General features: G+C 36.1%; 1 protein-coding gene across 3 annotated transcripts in view; it reads right to left on the bottom strand.

Moving 5' to 3' along the window:
- The window catches only part of NOXA1 (NADPH oxidase activator 1), a 56,790-nt gene that overhangs the window by 9,913 nt on the left and 25,979 nt on the right, over positions 1–20,898 (bottom strand). Inside the window, exons 6-12 of one of the 3 annotated variants that reach the window (XM_074289071.1) lie at positions 16,209–16,343; positions 13,501–13,608; positions 12,322–12,381; positions 10,320–10,379; positions 9,352–9,445; positions 9,135–9,190; positions 2,693–2,862 (exon numbers count right to left, since the gene is read on the bottom strand). In XM_074289071.1, the coding sequence (XP_074145172.1) occupies positions 2,693–2,862; positions 9,135–9,190; positions 9,352–9,445; positions 10,320–10,379; positions 12,322–12,381; positions 13,501–13,608; positions 16,209–16,343 (683 nt within the window). Of the gene's footprint in view, positions 1–2,692; positions 2,863–9,134; positions 9,191–9,351; positions 9,446–10,295; positions 10,380–12,321; positions 12,382–13,500; positions 13,609–16,208; positions 16,344–20,898 lie in introns of all 3 variants that reach the window. The other 2 variants (XM_074289070.1, XM_074289072.1) reach the window with 2 other exon arrangements.

Below are 20,898 nucleotides of genomic sequence, written 5' to 3'. Positions count from 1 at the left end.
AATTGTGACTTGAGACTTTATTATAACAAACAGAGATATAGCTAAAAAGTTGCAGGTATTTTTCCCCTTCTGTTTCCCACTATCTCCCCCCCCTTTTTTTTTTTTTTTTTTTTTTTTGCTGAGGCAATTGGGGTTAAGTGACTCCCAAGGTCACATAGCTAAGAAAAGGAAATTTGAACCCAGGTCCTCCTGACTTCTGGACTGGTGCTCTATCCACTACACCACCTAGCTGCCACCTAGCTACCATCCTCTCTCCCTTTCCCTCCCCACCCCCCTGCCCCAATTTCTTAATTGAGAAATCAAATAGCTTTTTCTCAATCTTTAGTCTTCTAGATCTCTCAGTAGTCTTTGGCCTTGCCAATTTGTCTTTCCTCTTTATTCTCTTTATTTGAGTTTTCATGACAGTGCTCTCTCTTGGTTTTCCTCCTAGATATTTGATCCTTAGTTTTCTTTTCTGATTCTTCATCCACATCATGTCCCTTAGGCCTATTCCAAGGCTTCTCTTTTCTTGTCACTTGGTGACATCATTTCCCAAATTTCAGTCCCACATCACCAATGAATAACCTATTGAATATTTCTAAGCAGATATTCATTGGTATCTCAAATATATTTGAAATATAACTTGTTATTCATCTCTTTAGAACTTCCAAAAAACACCCTCTTCAAAACTTCCTCATTTCTGCTGCAGGCACTACCAACCTCCTAGGATCACCATTTCGTTAACTTTAACTCCTCATTCTACAACACCCCATAAATCCAATCAGCTGATAAATCTTGTCATTTCTTTTGCCACAATATCTCTCATACCACTTTCTTCTTACTCATATGACCATCACACCCTGATATCAAACCCTCACCAGGACTACTGCAGGTTTTCCAATTGATCTCTTAACTCAAATCTCTCCTGTCATAATTTTTCATGTAGTCACCAAAATGATTTTCCTAATTCCAAATCACTCTTCTACTCAATTAAATCCAAAGGCTCCTTATGGTTTATGGGGATCAAATATCAAGTTCCTTTGTGGAACATTTAAAGCCAATACCAACCAGGTTCTGATTTACCTTTCCAGTCTGAATCTCTATTACTTCCTTTCTTTTGCTTTTTGGTCCAGGCAAACACATGACAGACATTCCATTTTATATCTCCTTTGTACTGGCTGCCCTCCACAAATGTAATGTTTCCTTCTCACCTCTGCTTCATAAAATCTTTTCTTATTCCTTCAAAATTCAGCTCAAGCACTACATTCTTTTTTTTTTTTTTTTTAATTTAAACCTGGGGTTACTTGTAATTTAATTTTTTAATTAATTAAATTCTATTTTCCTTCTTTCCTATTTCTCTCTCCCCATTTGGAAAAAAACAAACAAACAAACAAAAAACACCCTTGTAACAAATACTCAGGCATCAAATTTTGTGTGAAGCCTTTTCTGATCTCTACACCCCTACCCTACTCCCCAGTTGTTGGTATCATTCTTCCCAAAATTACCTATTACTTATTAGAATTGTCTCTCCAATAGAATGTAAGCTTCTAGAGAGCAGGGGCTGGTTTTTTTTTTCTTTCTTTTTTTCCCCTTATATTCCCAGAACCTAGCATGTTATTGGCATATAGTACAAAATAAATTATAGTTGATTGATTAAAACCTTATGAAGGTCAAAGCCTTCATGAATACAGTGGAATGTTAACAATTAATTGTCATAATGTTATCTACACTAGTATAGCTCACTGTATTGTTTCAGTAAAGCCAGCAGTAGAGTGGCTGCTGTAATGACCTTAACAACAAATCGCACAATGGGCCCACTCCAAAAATGCTCCTCTAATGTTGAGATGTCTTTTGTCCCTATTAGATATAAATGGAAACAAGAACTTCTAAGTTTCAGGATGGCCCAGTGCTCAGCCAAAATGGGATTGGGCAGAGGATAAAAAAGAGCAATAAAGAAAATAATGTGACAGGTAAGACTCATTAAGTCATTAACTGGAGGATGGGGATAAGACAGGAAACTGAAGAGATACAGTTCTGGCTCCAGGAACTTCCCTAATGTGAGAAGAAAGATATTTTTATTTGTTGGATTTGATTCAGAGGACATAGAATCACAAACTCATAAATTTAGAACTGGAAAGGGCCTTAGAAGCCATTAGTTTCAACCCTCTTGTTTTATAGATAAGGCAAACTGAGGCACAGAGAGCTTGCAGTGACTGGTTTATTGTTTTACAGCTAGTAAATGGCTCCCAACTTCAAATCCAGTGCCCCATAGGGATCCAGTAACCCTAACATTACTGTGCCATTATGTCACTACCACATCAGACAGTTTTATGATGGACAGAGGTAGGAGCTGGACTGAAGGAATTTAGTTCCTAGAGCTGAGGCTAGTACCAATATCAGTGCTATTCAGTTTTTCATCCTAATAAATATCTCTGAATTCTCCCTTTGCCCATGGACTGATTTTTCTGGAATCAGTTGAGTTCTTTTTCTTTTTAAACTTAATCTTTATAACAAATATGTACAATCAAGCAAAGCAAATTGACTCATTTGCTGTAGCCAAAACATATATGTCTCATTCTGCACCCTGATCTATATCACCTCTCTCTCAAGAGGTGAACATTATAATTCTTTCTAGCAGGTGCATGTATGCTGGGGCTCACTGTCTTACACAGGGATACCCTATGTCCTCTCAAGGTCAGGACAAAATCCATACCTGAGCTGTGCACATTCTAATTGTTGCAGGAGTTTGTCTTTCAACAGGGCTCTGAGGACAGGCACAGATGCTCCCCTTTTCACCTCCAGGGTCATGGTGAAAGCACATTGTACACTGAGGTTGATGGATGTGTTTGGGCTGCTGGACACCTCTCCCTGGATTGATGGGACCTGATAGGGGACAGAATAAAAATGGATTGGGTTTAGATAAAGTTACATTAACCAAGTGTTCCCAAGGGGATAAGAAAAGATTTATCTTAGGAATATATATCAATAGGAAAGAGAACAGTTTGTTCCCCAAAGAAGAGATGATATAAAAAAGTGTAGACAATTTTCCTAGGTCCCCCTTGTGTCTGAGGATGGAACTGGTGCTAAGCTTCAGAAAAAAGATTTTGTAGTTTAATTTACTGGCATGTTAGCCTGGACTGGGAGAGATGCTTCCAGAAAACCTGTCTAGAGATATAGTGAATAAGGTAGTAATCTGGGAAGATGGGAGAGGGTTTGGGATGAAAGTCTTTGTAAACCTTAAATCCATATAAATGTGAATTGTTATTATTTGTGAATCAATAGGCTATCTTTCACTTATATATTTGACTCAGGTTATTTGTGTAATCAGCTTGGGGTCAAAGGGCTATAACATTTTTTTGGACTTTTATTATTTCTTATACTACCATGCCTTAAAACATAGATGCACACTGCATAGAGAATCTGGAGTTGAGGATGGTAGTCCCACTTCTAATATGAATTTGCTCTTGGTCACATCATTTGGCTTTTTTGAGCCTCAGGGTTCTTGAATATTAAATGGGGATAATAATACCTGACCTACCAACCATGGTTTTTGTAAGAATCACCTGTGAAGTTTCTTTGGAAAATATAACTGCTCCAGTAGTGCTACAGCCACAGCTATTGAAAATCCACAAATGAAAGTTTTTGTCACCAGAATCCTAGGCATTTCAAGTAGGTCAGCATTAGAAAATTATATAATTTCATCAGGGGAAATAGCATTCAAGAAGAAGCATTAACATCTGCCTTGTCACTATATCCTAATAACTATAGCGCTATCCTATCTGACTTGCAACTGAAACTTTCCATTTGAGTGTTCTCCTCACTAGAATGTAAGTTCTTCAAAAGTAGGGACTATCTTCCTTAGCACAATGCTAAGAATAACTTAATAAATGCTTTATTCATTCATTTATTCATAACATACCAAATGGAAAGTTATCATTATCATCAACAGCAGTATCATCATCATCATCAGTTCCCTTACAATTCAACCCACTGTCATGTCCTGGGGAAGGGACAAAGTAGCAAAATTAGAGGATGCCAGAGTTTTAATGATGTATAACAGGGACTCTATGTGAACTTGAGATAAGTATAATAGCTATGGAGCCCAACAATACTAATAAATACTTTGACAATATTACTAAATATACTTGTCAGTGAGATGAAAATGCTGCTATGAATCTAAGAAATAAATGGAATGGCACAGAGGTACAATCTGGTCTTTCTTAAAGCTAGCATAATGATGTAATTGATATAGAGAAAAGCAAAATGAGATTTTTTTTGTTTTCCACTACCATAAAAAGCTGACACAATGAAACCAATCAGAAATGTCAAGATTCCATAAGTATCCTTCAGAACAAATAGTGTGCTAAAGTGGGTAAATCATATGTATAATGAAATGGACCAAAGACATAAATACAAATAATTTTTTTACTTTTTTCTTCCATTCTTTATTGTATTTTCTTTTTATTTAATTTTCATTTTAAAGCTTTTTATTTTTAAAACATATGCATAGTTTTCAATATTCATCCTTGCAAAATCTTATATTTCATTTTTTCTTTCTCCCTTTCCTAAACATCAAGTAATACAATATATATTAAATATGTGCAATTCTACTATACATATTTCTATAATTATCATGCTGCACAAGAAAAACCAGATCAGAAAGGAAAAAATGAAAAAGAAAACAAAATGCAAACAAACAACAAAAAGAGTGAAAATACTACATTGTGATCCACACTCAGTACTCACAGTCCTTTCTCCATGTGCAGATGGCTCTCTCCATCACAAGACCATTGGAACCGACCTGAATTACTTCATTGTTGAAAAGAGTCACATCCATCAGAATTGATCATAGTATAAAGATAATCTTGTTGATGCTGCGTGCTATGTTCTTTTGGTTCTACTCACTTCACTTAGCATCAGTTCATGTAAATCTCTTCAGGCCTCTCTGAAATCATCCTACTAATCATTTCTTATAGAACAATAATATTCCATGACATTCATATACCACAATTTATTCAGCCATTTCCTGCTGGGCATCAACTCAGTTTCCAGTTCCTTCTAGTTCCAGACATTATAAAAAGGGCTGCTACAAGCATTTTTGCACATGGGGGTCCTTTTATCTTTTTTTATGACCTCTTTGGGATATAGGCCCAGTAGAGACACTGCTGGATCAAAGAGTATGCAGTTTGATAGCAACTTTGGGCATAGCTTCAAATTGCTCTCCAGAATGGTTGGATCAGTTCACAACTCCATCAATGATGTATTAGTCTCTCAGTTTTTCCACATCCCCTCCAACATTCATCATTATCTTTTCCTGTCATCTTAGCCAATCTGAGAGGTGTGCAGAAACAAATACTTTCAAAAGGCACCAACATTACCTCATAATAATATGCAACAGAATTAAGCAAGAACTACACATTTTTGTCAATGATACCCTCAGCGCAGGGCAACTAAAAAAAACAAAACAAAAGAAAAAAAATACTTCATCCCTGAGCCTAATTTAGATGAGAAAAGAAATGAAACACATAAAAAAGAACTTTAGGTAGTAAAAAATATTCACTTAATACACACCTCAAAAATTGTATCTAATAAAAAACAATCAGTGGTGGAGATCTTAATAAATTTATCTCATAACAAAATAAATGACAGAACAGAGCCAACATCTAAAATGATTTTGAAAAAAGACATGAATATATTTAGATTGGAATTTTGAAAAGTCTTTTTGAGTTTGATGGTATGAATTAGTGGACCAATTATAACAAAACATTCCAAAAAGCTGGCATCTGTTGTAATCATTGTTACATTGCTGTAGCCAATGTAAAGCATTCTTCCACAGTATGTAACAGAAAATATAAAAATATTTCAGAACTTCCACTCAACTGCATATGTAGCAGCCTTACCATGATAAGAACCATAAAAAGGTGGAGCTATCAAGGAATATCTTTAAAGACAAGTGTCCAAGCACCATCATGGCAGACATGACCCAAGAAAGCTATGAAAGATAACACCAGCCTCTAGCTAGTACATGGAATAGAAAACTTAAAATACAATATTGCCCAACTGAAGATAACAATAACAACAACAAAAACAACACAGAAAAAAATAAAATCTGCAGAACAAAGATGTATCAGAATTCCAGACTCCTTTAATTAGCAATAGAAAGCAAAAGAAATCAGAGGGTAAAGAGAACACCTGAAGAAGGGGGACATATGGAAAATTCTTGGTAATCTATATGTGTGGTTACAAGAAGTCTCACATAACAGGAAAACACTAATGCATTGTTGGTGGAGTTGTGAAATGATCCAATTACTCTGGAGAGCAATTTGGAATTATGCCCCAAAGGCTATGAAACTGTGCATACCCTTTGATCCAACAGTGCCACTACTGGATCTATATCTCAAAAAAATCATAAAAAAGAGCATTTAACATTTGCAAAAATGTTCCTAACAACTCTTTTTGTAGTGGTAAAAAATTGGAAAATAAGTGGATGCCATCAATTGGGGAATGGCTGAATAAGTTATGATATATGAAAGTAATGGAATATTATTCTTCTATAAAAAATTATGAACAGATTGGTTTTAGAAAGTCCTGGAAAGATTTACATGACTGATGATGAATGAAACAAAGCAAAACCAGCAACAGCAGGATTGTATAATGATCAACTATGAAAGACTTGGTTCTTCTCAGAAGTTTAGTGATCCAAGGCAATCCCAATAAACTTTGGATGGAAAATGTCATCTGCATTCAGAGAGAACTATGGAGACAGAAATGTAAATCAGTATATAAAGAGACAATGTAAATCAATCTGTGCTATGTACATTTTTTTCCTTTTTTCTTTTTTCCCTTCATGGTTTCTCCCTTTTGTTTTGATTTTTCTCTCCCAACATAATTCATATGGAAATATGTTAAAAAAAAAAAAAAGAATGCATGTGTATAACCCCCAAAAACATTTTACATGTACCTAGGAAAATAAGCAAAAAAAAAAAACAAAAAACAAAAAACCAAAAAACCAAAACAAAGTTTTGTTTGTTTTAAACAAACAAAAAACAAGAAGTACCAAGAAACAAAATTGCATGTTGGCTCAAGCAAGAAACAAAGAGTACATTGTTAATATAATGAATAGAGAAGGAGGGGGATGAAATTCTAACTTCTCTTCAAAACTGGAAAGTGATGGGGTCAAATGAGTTGCAAAAAATTCATAATTAGTCATTCAAACTAGTCATAGTGACATAAATTATTAATAAAGCACTTTACTAGTTTCCAGTAGTAGATAAACCTGAATCTAAGTAGAAACAAAAAGTGAGAATATTAGCAATCCCTACAAAGACAGGCCAATTTGCTTTCAGAACTGAAATGAACATTATGAATTTGGAAAATATACTAATAAAACATTCATAAAACATAAGGGCTCTTACCCTAAGGCAGCTCTAGAAAGAATAATAGAATAACATACTTCCTTGTCAAAAAGAACAAGAAGATTGACAGTCTTTTTAGAGAAGATCATTAACAGCTAAAAAGCTGACATCATTTAATGAAGTAACAGTATAATTTGATAAACAGATGTGTGTCATTGCATTTGTTGAATAACTAAAATATAATCCAGGGACAGAACCAAAAGGCCTTCCATAGTTACATAGCTACATGAAATCCATCAAAAATATGTTGACAAAGAAGCACGGAGCAAATAGCTGAATCTTACTAATTTGTTTGGGGAAAGAGAGAGGTTTTCTAATAACAATTTTAGGATTAAATTGATAACAATTTAATCATTGCTACCCAAAATTAAAGAAGGGTTGTAGGTTATTACTATAAGCAATTTCAGAAACTTAGTGATCGATATAGAGTACATGAGGAAAACAGTAGAACCCACCCAACACTGTAGGTGTTTAGCACCTAAGAAAGGTAAGGCAGAATGAGCACATTTTTGGAGATGGGCAATATAGGAATTTTGCTTGACTCTGCTTATTTGTTTTAAAGGTTATTTCTTCCTTTTTCTTTTTTTCAGTGTGCATGTGTATGTGGTCAGAGGGAGAAAAGTAAATTCTTTATCTTTGAAAAAATTAATAAAAAACATTAGCTCCTATCAAATTTTACCTAGCAAGACTTTGCAGCAGGCTATTGCAATAGCTCAGGTGAGAATGTTGGCAATATCAAAGGAGAGAAGGGAACATATTTTAAAGATGTTACAAAGATGAAATCACAGGCCTTGTTGATTAAATAGGATAAGATAACTGCCACCTCTACCATCATGTATACTACTGGAATTGTGCTGAGGATGCTTTCAATGATCCGACAGAAGATGCACTGACAATACTTTCATTCAACTACAAAAAGCACTTCACAGAACATTAGATTCGAGAGAATAACAGCAAGATAGCAATCTGTCCCAGGACATTTTCTCTGTGAATTACATTAAAAAAAGATGGAAAGACTTTTTTTCTCCTTTTTGATCTGATTTTTCTTCTGCAACATAATAAATATGGAAATATGTTTAGAAGAATCACATATGTTTAACCTGAATTGGATTCTTTGCTGTCTGGAGGAGGGAAGAGGTGAAGAGAGAGAGAGAGAGAAAGATTTGGGTTTTGTAGGGGTGAATGTTGAAGGCTACCTTTGCATGTGTTTTGGAAAAAAAGTATCATTAAAAAAAAGAAGAATGAGATAATTACAATAATGGTGATAATGATGATGATGATAATGAGAATGGATGGCCCTGTCTTTGGGGAATTTAAAAATTAGTGCATAGGACTGAAGGATAAAAGGTTAGCTTTGAGTTTGAATAAGGACAATGTGAGAAAAACATTTGGAGGAAAGGTGAAGGAGGAATCATCACAGTTCTAGTACAATATTTGCTCCCTATCTATTCTACAGGTATGAGGGAAAAGTTGTTGAAAGAATACTTCATACAGAGGCAGCATGGAATAGTGAAAAGAGCACTAGACTTGGAATCAGGAAGACTTGAGTTTGAATTTTGCCTCAACAACTAAGTTGTGTGACCCTGGATAAGTCACAACTTCTCTGTGCCTCAGTTTCTTCATCTGTAAAAGGAAGGAGTTTTGACTTGATGGCATCTAAGATTCCTTTCTGGTTTTAAATCTAGGCTTTGATAATACATAATCCATTCAGGATTCCTGAAATGGCTGCCAAATTCTTACCGATATTTCAGGACATACTGTGGAACCCCTGCCAATCCCTTCAGGAGGAGAGAATCCTGCAGAAAAATTAAATAGAATAAGGAATAAACTAACTCAAGAGGCCTTCTGTAAAAATGGCTTTCCTAGTTGCAATTTTTAGGGGAAGGAGTTAGTAGCATGCCTGTGACCCATCAACAGAGAGCCCTTCTTTGAGCTAAGAACTTGAGAGTCATCTTACCTTGAAGTGGAGAAACTGGTTTACCAACTTGGTTTAAATGGGGCCTTTTATGAAGTCTTTTTGTGGATGAACATGGGATTCCATTGTGACTTTCCTGCAAGGAAGCCAAATTAAAAAGTCAAAGTACCCATTCACTAGTGTCAACCTTTCTACGTGGAGTTAGCTGTGTGTGTTTCACCAACTTGATGACATTCTATGGCCTATTTATTCTTAATTTTGGTTGCAGTTGTTAATTAAGTGGTCTTACAGTACATGTTTATTGCATAGGAATTTTTCCTGCCTCAGAATTCATCAGTGACAAAGGAAAAAAGATGAAGCACTGAAATTTCAATTGCATAGTTACTGGGATCTTTTTGCAAAGAGAAGTTTTAAAACAAGTCAAATTACCTAACCCCAGGTTACTGCCACCATTAGGTTGGAGTGATCTTGTTTCCACAGCATTTGTACTAACCAAGAGTTCAATGGACCTTGGCATGCTCAGGAAAAAAGCACTAATTTTCCAATATTTGTTTTCACTGTTATTTAACAGAATCTGGGACAAGCAGAAAGATTTGGAAATGCTAACATTGTCTGACACGGCTCTGGAGAAGGATTCCCTTCCATACAACAGATAAAGGGACCCAAAATCTTGCTCCAGTAAAGACATGGAAATCATGCTAGGCAACTAATGGCCTAACATTTCCCTATAATCTGGGAAGATCTTGATTTTTACACTTCCCAGACTTTTCTTACAAATCTAGTAAGCAAGAAATTAAAAGTCTTGAAGACTATTGAAGGAAATCTGAAAGAGAGCTAAGTTACTACAAAGCTAACAACTTGGTTCTTGATTCTTCCTCACTTAAAGGTCATTCAGGAAGGACTGAGTTGGTCTTAGTTCTATACTTCACAGGATGAGTCTCCTGGGGCCTTTCTCATTCATCCATTCTTCCCACCCTACCATTCACCTCTATGGCGCTTTTCAGTCTCACCGATTTGTCTACCTTCAGGGGACTGACAGGCTCTTTCAGGGAGACTGGCCAGTGGATTCCCTGAGAAAAGATCAAACAGAAAAGGCACATTTGATTTTATGTGATGGATGGAGAGAGGCAGTAGTTCTCTAATTGCTTCTTGGATCAATTCCTACAGTTGGAAAAGGGAAAGGGACTACCTTAAGGGAAATGACCAACAAGCAAAACTCCAGTCTCCTACCTATTTCTCCATCCACTTGGGGCCACTTCCAGGCCCTTTCTTTAGAGACATATCTTCAACTACATTTGGGAGAGGAACATCATGGATAGGCCTGCCACACTTTGACAATCAATGAAACAGGGAAAAACAAAAAACTGCCCTTCTGCCTATGAGCCTCCCCCTTCTGCTTCTCAGATCAGTCCCTATTGTCTCTCACTAAAAAGTTCAAGCATTAATGGGACAGGGTCTGAACCTTCTCTTCTCCATGCTGGGTTAGCACAATTCTCTTTAATTTTTCCCCCTAGGTATTTGTTATTGAATTTAAATGCCAACTCTAGAACCTTTTCAGGCATTTCTCCAGGGCATCAGCAAGACATCAGCAAGAACTAAACTAGGGAGGGTGTCTGACATTCCCCAAACAATGAATTTTAGACAAGGAATAACAAAAATTTCCCCCCATTTTGAACAGGAACCTGCTATAATAGTATTTATTTTCCAAATGCATGTAAAGATCGTTTTCAATATTCATTTTTGTAACTTTGTGTTTTAGATTTTTCAATCTCCCTTCCTTACTTCCCCTTTCCCCAAGACAGAAAGCAATCTGATATGTTCAATACTTTTAAACATATTTGTCATGTTTCACATTTATTATGTTATACAAGATAAATTAGACCAAAAAAACCCACGAAAAATAAAAAATAAAAATAAAAACACTATGCTTCAATCCACATTCAGTCTCTACAGCTCTCTCTCTGGATGCAGATGCCATTTTCCATCCAGATTTTATTAGAATTGCCTTGAATCACCACTTTGTTAAGAAGAGCCAAGATCATTACATAATCTTGTGGTTGCTGTTCTCTTGGTTCTGATCACTTCACTTAGCATCAGTTCATGTAAGTATTTCCAGGCTTTTCTGAAATCAGTCTGTTCATCATTTCTTATAGACCAAAAATGTTCTATCACATTCACATGTCATAATTTAGTTAGCCATTCCTTAATGGGCATCCACTCAAGTAGATAAGTTAGTAGTAAGAAATTAAAGCAACAATTATATATAGGCTCACTTCTCAGACTGGTACCCGAAAGGAAGGTAAGGAAAAAAGACTGGACTAAGGTCCCAAAAATTCTGGGATAGCAATTTTGCACAACTTGAATAATGAATAATGTTTCTGCTACAAATATTCCATTTTAGGAAAACCTGTGCATGAAAAAACTCATGAAATAGGGAAAAATGAGTTTGGCCAAAGAACTCCAAAGATTGGTAGTCCACATTAAATGAACCAACAGTGAGCCAAAGTAGTACAGTGGGAGAAATACTGGCTTTGGAGTCAGAAGAGTTAGTTTTGACTCTTGACTCTGCTAGTTATGACCTTAAGCATGTCATTTCCCTTCCTCTGGGTCTCAGTTTCTCATCAGTAAAATTAGGAGGTTGGACTAAACTGATCTCTAAGTCCTTTGACTGTAAGTAAAAGTGTTTTGAAAATTATAAAGCTCCATATGTTTAAGTGGCATGATTATAAAAACATGCCATCCTAATATTTTAATTGAACACATTTGTTCCATACCAGTGTCCGTCATGGTGCCTGCACATAGTAGACACTCATGGTTGTTCTTTGATTGTTGCTATGAGCACCACTTCCTAAATAGAAAGTAAAGTAAAATAGGAAAAAGCATATACCATTTCCTCTCCCAAAGTATCTGGATGGGTTCATAAAAGCCCTTACTCTATGTCTATAACTTTTAGCTGGAGAGTCATTTCACAAGGAAGGAAAACATGACCCAATGGGAAAGGCCCCTCCTTACCTGTGCTCTAAGAGGCTCAAAACCAACGTACTTGTCATTAGGATTAACAGATGAAATGACCTGGGGCAGAGCAAGAAAAATAGAGACATTTCTTGGTCAGATTCAGAACTCCATCCTTGGGCATTGTCAGAGTGACAAACAGCTCCTCCTGTGCATTTTTATTCTACACAGATATCACTTAGCTATTATTTACATATTTACTACCTAAACTACTTAGGTTGTGAGTCTGTAGTACTAAATTTTCTATAATACAAGGTTGGGAATTCACGTTTTTTACATAAAGTACTTTGAATATTGGCTCATTCACTTTAATCACTGTCCTCCTTAAAATTAGATCAAATATAAGAAACAGCTGGGGCTTCTGTGGGGCAAGGAAAAATAGGTCCTCATCTACAACAATTTTCATGCTAAGGTTTCAACATGTCATCTTTCTTTCCTTGTTGTCCTTCACCTCAGTTTCCCCTTGTGGAAAGGCAAACCTTTCCACTTCTTACCCCTACTCTATTCTCGCCCCAAGATCCTCACATCTCTGACTCTCCATTATTATCTGGACAGAATCCGATAGAGTTGCTGTCTATATACCTGATACAGAGTAAGCTAGGTAAGTCTAAGACTAATCATCTAGTAATAGGTGGATGGATGAAAGCTTTCACCAATTTTCCTGATTTGTAAGCTTACTTTATGCTTGTTATACAAGATTTAACTTGAAATAGGAAGAATTCTGTCATGATTTCAAATTTCATTCTCACTTTGAAAAAAATAGATTCAGGATTGGATCCTTTCTTGGGGCTAAGACTCACCCTTTACTCCATCCTCTCCTTTTTCCTTTTCTTCCCCACCCCCTTTTCCCTCCTCTTCCCTTCCCTCCCCTCTTCTTCCTTCCTGATTCAAACTTCCAACATTTAGACTTAATCATTTGTCTCTACTCCTGACCTCCCCAGTCCCTGTCTCTGGGACTTCTGGAGTCTCAGCTCAAGATCTTGCTGATCTGAAATTTAGGGGTTTTTTGAAGTTTAAATTGACAGTTTGAATCACTAGTACCAAGCAAGGATTATGATCTCAGCCCAATCTAGTTCTAGGGAAGGTTTTATTGATCCATTCAACTTGTAAGAATTGATAGCTCCAGAATCCCTATATAAACGAGGCCCTAGAAACTTAGTATAAATAAGACTGCTTTACCTTGGGCTTCCCCAGGAAATCCTTTGCATGTAGTTGTTCTACATCCTTCTTTGGGGGACGAAATATCTCACCCTTGGGAAATTGCAGAAGATCCAGAAATATTTGTTTCTAAGAAGAGGAAATTTTTTTTTAATTTTTAAACTTTGTATATTAATAGTATTTTATTTTTTCAAACCCATGCTAAAATAGTTTTCAGTATTCACCTTAGCAAAGCCTTATGTTCCCACACCCAGAGAAGGAACACTGGGAATTGAATGTAAAATATTAGCACTACTGTCTATCTACCCAGGTTACTTATACCTTTGGAATCCAATACTTAACGTGCAACAAGAAAATTGGATTTACACACATATATTATATCTAGATTATACTGTAACACATGTAAAATGTATGAGATTGCCTGTCATCTAGAGGAGCGAGTAGAGGGAGGGAGGGGAAAATCTGGAAGAGATGAATACAAGGGACAATGTTATAAAAAAAATTACTCATGCATATATACTGTCAAAAAATGTATAATTATAAAATTAATTAAAAAAAAAAAGCCTTATGTTCCAAATTTTTCTCCCTCCCCAAGAGGACAAACAATCCTATATAGGTTAATTGTATATAATTCTTTTCCTCCCCTCCCCCCCAGACAATTAGGATTAAGTGACTTGCCCAGGGTCACAGCTAGAAAGTATTAAGTGTCTGAGGCTGGATTTGAACTCAGGTCCTCTATTCAGAGCCAATGATCTACCCACTGTGCCATCTAGCTGCTACAATGTATAAATCTTTTTTTTTTTCCCCTGAGGCAATTGAGATTAAGTGACTTGCCCAGAGTCACACAGCTAGGAAGTTAAGTGTCTGAGATCAGATTTGAACTCAAGTTCTCCTGACTTCATTGCTGGTGTTCTATTCACTGCACCAACTAGCTGCCCTGTGTGTAATTCTTCTAAACATATTTCCATATTCATCATGCTGCGCAAGAAAAATCAGATCAAAAGAGAACAAAACATGAGAAAGAAAAAAAAAGGCAAGCAAACAAACAACAACAACAAAAGATGAAAATATTATGCTTTGATTCACATTCAGTCTCCATAATTCTCTCTCTGAATTGTTGATAAGAGCCAAGTCCATCACAGTTGATTATAACATAATCTTGTTGTTACTATGTATAATCTCTTGGTTCTGTTCACTTCACTTAGCATCAGTACATGCAGGTCTTTCCAGGCTTTCCTGAAATCAGTCAGAGGGGCAAATAATTTCTGACAATGGCTTTGTGACTTTTTTTTTTTAATGTGTCTCCTTTATACTCATTATCTCTGGCTATAAGTTGACTGGCACTGTGATGGTCATTGGAAGGATTAGGTTCAATCTTTTGATGATATGGGGCAGAGAGTGAAAAGGCACATACTTAGCATCAGAAAGGTCTCTGTAGGGGAGAGAGTGGTTAGGATAGAGGGATGTCAGGTAGCTTCCTCAGAAAGGAAGAGAAGAACATAGCATTCTCATTGGCAGAAGTAGTTGCTCCTGGATTTATAGTCAGTGTGTGTGGGAGGTAGGATAAGACCCTCCCTCACACATATTTTAGGTTCCTATGACAACAATAGTTCCAGTCCACCAGTTCACTGATATGAAACCACAGGCTGATCTCTCTCTGGGCCTCTTCCATTGAACCATGGCATGGACATTACTGCTGATGTGAATGCTGAAGTATCTTTAAATTGTTCTAGGAGTAATCTTCTGTTCTGGGAGCAGCGTCTGCCAAGACAGTGTTCCCTACAATGCTGCTAGAAGTATGAACCATATTGTATCCTTCCCTATAGCAACTATGGGACCAAAGCTCTTATGACTGATCAGGTTTGGATAGAAGGATTTCTTTAGATCATGATAATGCTCAGCAAGGACTTTCTCTGGGGCCTGCAGTAGTTTCATGTCTACCAGTTTGAACCCTCATCTCTCAAATCACCTGATGACATCTCTAACCAGCTTCTTCTGAACACCATCTGACATTACTGCTATCAGTGTCTGTTCTTGGCTTCTACTAAGTCCCCCAGAGATGTAATGGTGTGGAATGGAGGTAGGCACCTAGGAGGCTCTACAGTATGCAGCATGGGAAGAAACCCATGTCTGGCCCTTAGCCCTAGGCCCTGGGAGACTGGACTTCTTGCCCTCAGCCTGGTCTAGTCTTCAAATCTGGCTTGGTGACTTTAGACAGAAATAAGGTAAATAGGGCTTTCTTCATTTGTAGTATTTGCCAAAGGATTATAATACTATAGGAATCTTTAATTCCTTAGCTTGAGTGGTACTACTTAAGGTCATCTGATCCTTTCCCTCGTTTTTTGGGGAGGTTAAAAAGTTAACACAACTATTTAATCCACTGACCAACCCTTCTTCTTATAAATACCAATCATTGTGTCCCAGTCTATCTGATCATGTGTCTGAAAATTGAAAGTATGACTATTAGACTAGAGAAATCAATCTAAAAAGGATTTGTGTACAGAATAGAAGAAAAAGGGACTGATCTTTTTTGATGAATCTCTATGCAAAACAAGGCACCAAAGACTTAACATAAATAAGACTTCTATTTTACTATTAATTTCTGAAGTCCCTGTCCTAGAAACAGTTTACCTGAGAAGAGAATGGATAGCCATAGTTCTTACCAGCTTGACCAGGTGCCTCTTCTCAGGGATGAGATTCCAATGATATCATTCACCTGCTTGACTTACCTGTACCTGCTCTGCAGCAGCTTCTAGAGTGGCTGAACTCCCTTCTGGTCTTCTGGATATGGCCTTTTCCAAGCTTCTGGTGGCTTCTTCCCAAAGTCCCAAATGGCATTGAACAGCTCCCATATTGTACAACACCTGAGAATGGTAGGGAAAAGAGAGCTGTAGTAAATGTCATCCCAAAGTTTCAGCGGGGATCACATCTACAAAGAAAACTTCACTACAAGGAAAATTAAGTATGAGGCGCTATCCAAATCTCTGTAAGTTGTTTGTTTGTTGTCCTTCATACTCAAAGATCAAAATAGCATCATTAGGTTGAGATCAAAGTACAGCTGATCTATTATGATACTATGAATTTTTATGAACTCAGAAGGCACTACCACAAATAGTCTGTATGAACATTTGGAATTGTGATGTCTCTAAATTTGTGCATTTACATTTGTTTTGAGGTGCTGCAATTCTGCTTACCTATGCAACTAGGTGGTACAATGAATAGAGTGCTCAGTCTGAAGTCAGGAAGATTAATCTTTCTGAGTTGAATTCTGTCCTCACTAGTTGTGTGACAAGTCATTCAACCCTGTTTGCCTCAACTTCCTCATCTGTAAAATGAGATGGAAATGACAAACTACTCTAGTATATATCAACAAAACCGGGGCAGCTAGGTGGCGCAGTAGATAGAGCACCAACCCTGAATTCAGGAGGACCCGAGTTCAAATGTGATCTCAGACATTTAACACTGCCTACCTCTGTGACCCTGGGCAAGTCACTTAACCACAGCCTCAGGGGGAAAAAAAAATAATAACAAAACCCCAAAAGAGGGCATAAAGAGTGAGGCATGACTGAAGAACAATAATTCTGCTTTACCCATAGGATAGTGCCTTCTTTAATACATGCCATTTTGGGCAGTTTGGGCAGTTCTGTGCTGGTGTCTCCCATGTTTCACAACTAATTCCAGAGTTCTTCAGAGAAGATCTTGAGAGTGAACTTGTATTGTTTCTTCTTTCTTCAGTGTAAATACTTGTGTGAGTTCTCCATAAAATATTATTTTTGGCAAACATACATTATGTCCTTTGAACATGGAGAAAACATTCTGAATTTCCCTTGTATAGGATGTCTATGTTGAACTTTATCTGAGAGGAGAACTAAATAACACTGAGCCATCCATGATCTCTGTCTTGACCAAACATATAAATATAGCAGCCAGGGGATGAAGCTAACTAACCTACCATATGGGAATTAAACCCACAACTCTGACTACTGATTTTTGCCTCCTAGCTCAGATTTGGGCTGAAAGACACTTGGAATGTCTAATATGCAGAATTTCCTTGCTGGATAATTTTTCTTTCTTTTAAAAAAACTATTAAAATTTTTGGATGCATTTTGTTTGGATGCAATGAACACCCAAGCAAATTCTTTTACAGGGTATATTATTTACCCCACCGAAACAATTAGGTTATTGATTAATTCCCCCCAAAAAGAATTGTTCTTAAAACTTTGGCAGTATAGTACTAACATTAAACATTATAATTAACTAGAAGTTTTTCTATCTTTCCATGTTTAATTTATTTACTTTTATAGGTCTTACCATGTTTTTTAAAAAATTATTTTATATAAGGAGTGTTACTACTGGACTTATATCCCAAAGAGATCTTAAAGAAGGGAAAGGGACCTGTATGTGCCAGAATGTTTGTGGCAGCCCTCTTTATAGTGGCCAGAAACTGGAAACTGAGTAGATGTCCATCAATTGGAGAATGGCTGAATAAAATGTGGTATATGAATGTTATGGAATATTATTGTTCTGTAAGAAATGACCAACAGGATGATTTCAGAGAGGCCTGGAGAGACTTACTTGAACTGATGCTGAGTGAAACAAGCAGGACCAGGAGGTAATTATATATTTCAACAACAATACTATATGATGATCAATTCTGATGTATGTGGCCCTCTTCAACAATGAGATGAGCCAAATCACTTCCAATAGAGCAGTAATGAACTGAACCAGCTACATCCAGAGAAAGAACTCTGGGAGATGACTATGAACCACTACATAGAATTCCCAATCCCTCTATTTTTGTCCACCTGAATTTTTGATTTCCTTCACAGGTTAACTGTACACTATTTCAAAGTCCGATTCTTTTTGTACAGCAAAATAACTGTTTTGACATGTATACATATATTGTATTTAATTTATACTTTAACATATCTAACATGCATTGGTCAACCTGCCATCTGGTGGGGTGGGAAAGAGGGGAAAAATTGGAACAAAAGATTTGGCAATTGTCAGTGCTGTAAAATTACCCATGCATATATCTGGTAAATAAAAACTATAATTAAAAAAAACATATGCAAGGAAAATTTTTAAAATATTGATCTGTGCAAAACTTTGTGTTCCAATTTTTTCCTTCTTTCCTCCCACCCCCTCTCCTAGGTAGCAAGTAATCCCATATATGTTAAACATTGTAAAATATATGTAAATCCAATATAGACATACATATTTATACAATTATCTTGCTGCACAAGAAAAATCAGCTCAAAAACGAAAAAAATGAGAAAGAAAATAAAATTCAAGCAAATAACAAAAGAAGTGAAAATGCTTTGTTGTGATCCAAACTCAATTCCCACAGTGCTCTCTCTGGGTATAGATGGCTCTCATCATCATAAGATCATTGGAACTGACCTGAAACATCTTATTGTTGAGAAGAGCCACATCCATCAGAATAGATCATTATATAATCTTGCTGTTGAACTGTACAATGATCTCCTGTTTCTGCTCATTTCACTTAGCAACAATTCATGTAAATCTCTCCAGGTCTCTCTGAAATCATCCTGCTGACCATTTCTTATAGAACAATAATATTACATAACATTCATATATCATAACTTATTCAACCATTCTCCAATTGATGTCTTACCATGTTTTTGCAAATTCTTCATATTTATTATTCCTTATAGTTCTGTAATAATATTCCCTTATTTACACCCTATAATCTGTTTAGCCATTTTCCAATTACTAGATATATTTTATTTCTAGTTCTTTGAATAGTTTAAATAATGTTGCTACAAATATTTTCGTGCATATGAATCTTTTCTTACCATTAACAACCTCCTCAGAATATAGTCCTAGTGGTAGAAATTTTATATTAAAAGTTAGAAACAATGTACTAGCTTTAAAAATTTTTTTTCAAATTATTTTCCATAAGAGCTGGAATTGTTTGTACTTTTTTGCTTATAAATACTCATTTAGGTAACATAATACCAGTCTGTATTCTATAGACTACAGGATGCCTAAAAGTTCTTAACAAAAAAAAATACTTACCTCATGTAGCAAAGAAGACTAAAATGCAGTTTGTACTTAGTTTCTGTGTTATTTAGCTACCAAACTATTATGAGATTTAATATTGAGGTGGGCTCAGGCCCCACCATTGGGCATTTTGATTATTTTTTTCAACTTCATAGATTATAAAATTTTTAAGAATAGGAACCAAGTTTTTTTAAAAAAATTTTTGCATGTAACACAGGTTGGAGTAGAACTTGACCAAGTACCTGACAGCTCTTACCTTTTTCTTCTCCGCTCTTAACCTTCCCAAACCCTTAAAATCTATGTTGCCCTGAGCTCTCATGTCTACCCTTCTTGGCCCTATGACTTGAAACTTCACTATCACTCAAGTTACCCCAACCTCTTATCTTGCCCCTTACTACTATTCATTTCATTCCTATCTATCATTTCCTAGCTATTTCTCCAATTATACTGGGAACAGATCTGAGGAAAGGAGATCAAATGTGGTTCCTACTCTCCTGTGTCCAAAAGTCCCTGTTCACTTTTCCAAAAGTTTAAAAAACTTTAAAAAAAAAAAAAAGGCACAGAATACCACTCTAATTCAATTTTTGAAAAACTTGTCAAATTTTATTATAACCATTTATATCATATTTGTATTTATTTTATATAATATATATTTACATTTATAATATAAGAGGTACTATCTTTTAATGGATAGAGGGCTTCGGTTCAAATCTTCTTTCTCATAACATACTGAGTGTGTGACTGGAAGCCAGTCACTTAACCTCTTCCTGAGTATCCTAGGCAACTCACTAAGATTGAGCTGGAAAGAAGATGTCAATTTACATCGGTCAACAGAGTATCTTCATGGAAGTTCCCTCTAATGAAATAAAAAGTCTAATAAAGAAACAAAACTATCACAAATATTTAAACCTGAAAGATAAATGGAAGCCAAGAAACATTTGTTTTTCCATGTACTACAAAGCTCTGCTTATTGGCCTATTTACTGTCCCTCACATGTGATAATACATATCTCCACACATGTGCACAGGGTATCCCCTATGTCTAGAATGTCCCCCAAACTTCTTCATCTCTGTCTTTATGAATCCCTGGTTTCCTTCAAGATTTATCTCAAGATCCATTTTCTCTGTTACTTCAGTGACTAGCACCTTTTCCTTTAAAGTTATCTTGTATCCACTTTGTTAACTAAGGAAATATAAATAAATTATAATTATGTGTGTATATATATATGCATATATATATTCATTCCTTCTTTTGTTTGAGAGAAAAGGAATTATGGATAGAGAATATCGCATATACTGTCAAGTATCACTGCTGTATCTTTATTTTTTTCTCTGTCACAAAGAAATGCAAAACATTAGTGAAGGGCTCAGGGCATACAACTAGAAATTACAG

The sequence above is a fragment of the Sminthopsis crassicaudata genome, chromosome 2 (genome assembly GCF_048593235.1).
Source record: "Sminthopsis crassicaudata isolate SCR6 chromosome 2, ASM4859323v1, whole genome shotgun sequence".
In the NCBI taxonomy this organism is placed as follows: Eukaryota; Metazoa; Chordata; class Mammalia; order Dasyuromorphia; family Dasyuridae; genus Sminthopsis; species Sminthopsis crassicaudata.
Note: the sequence above shows the minus strand (reverse complement) of the source record. Positions and strands in the feature narration are given on the sequence as shown.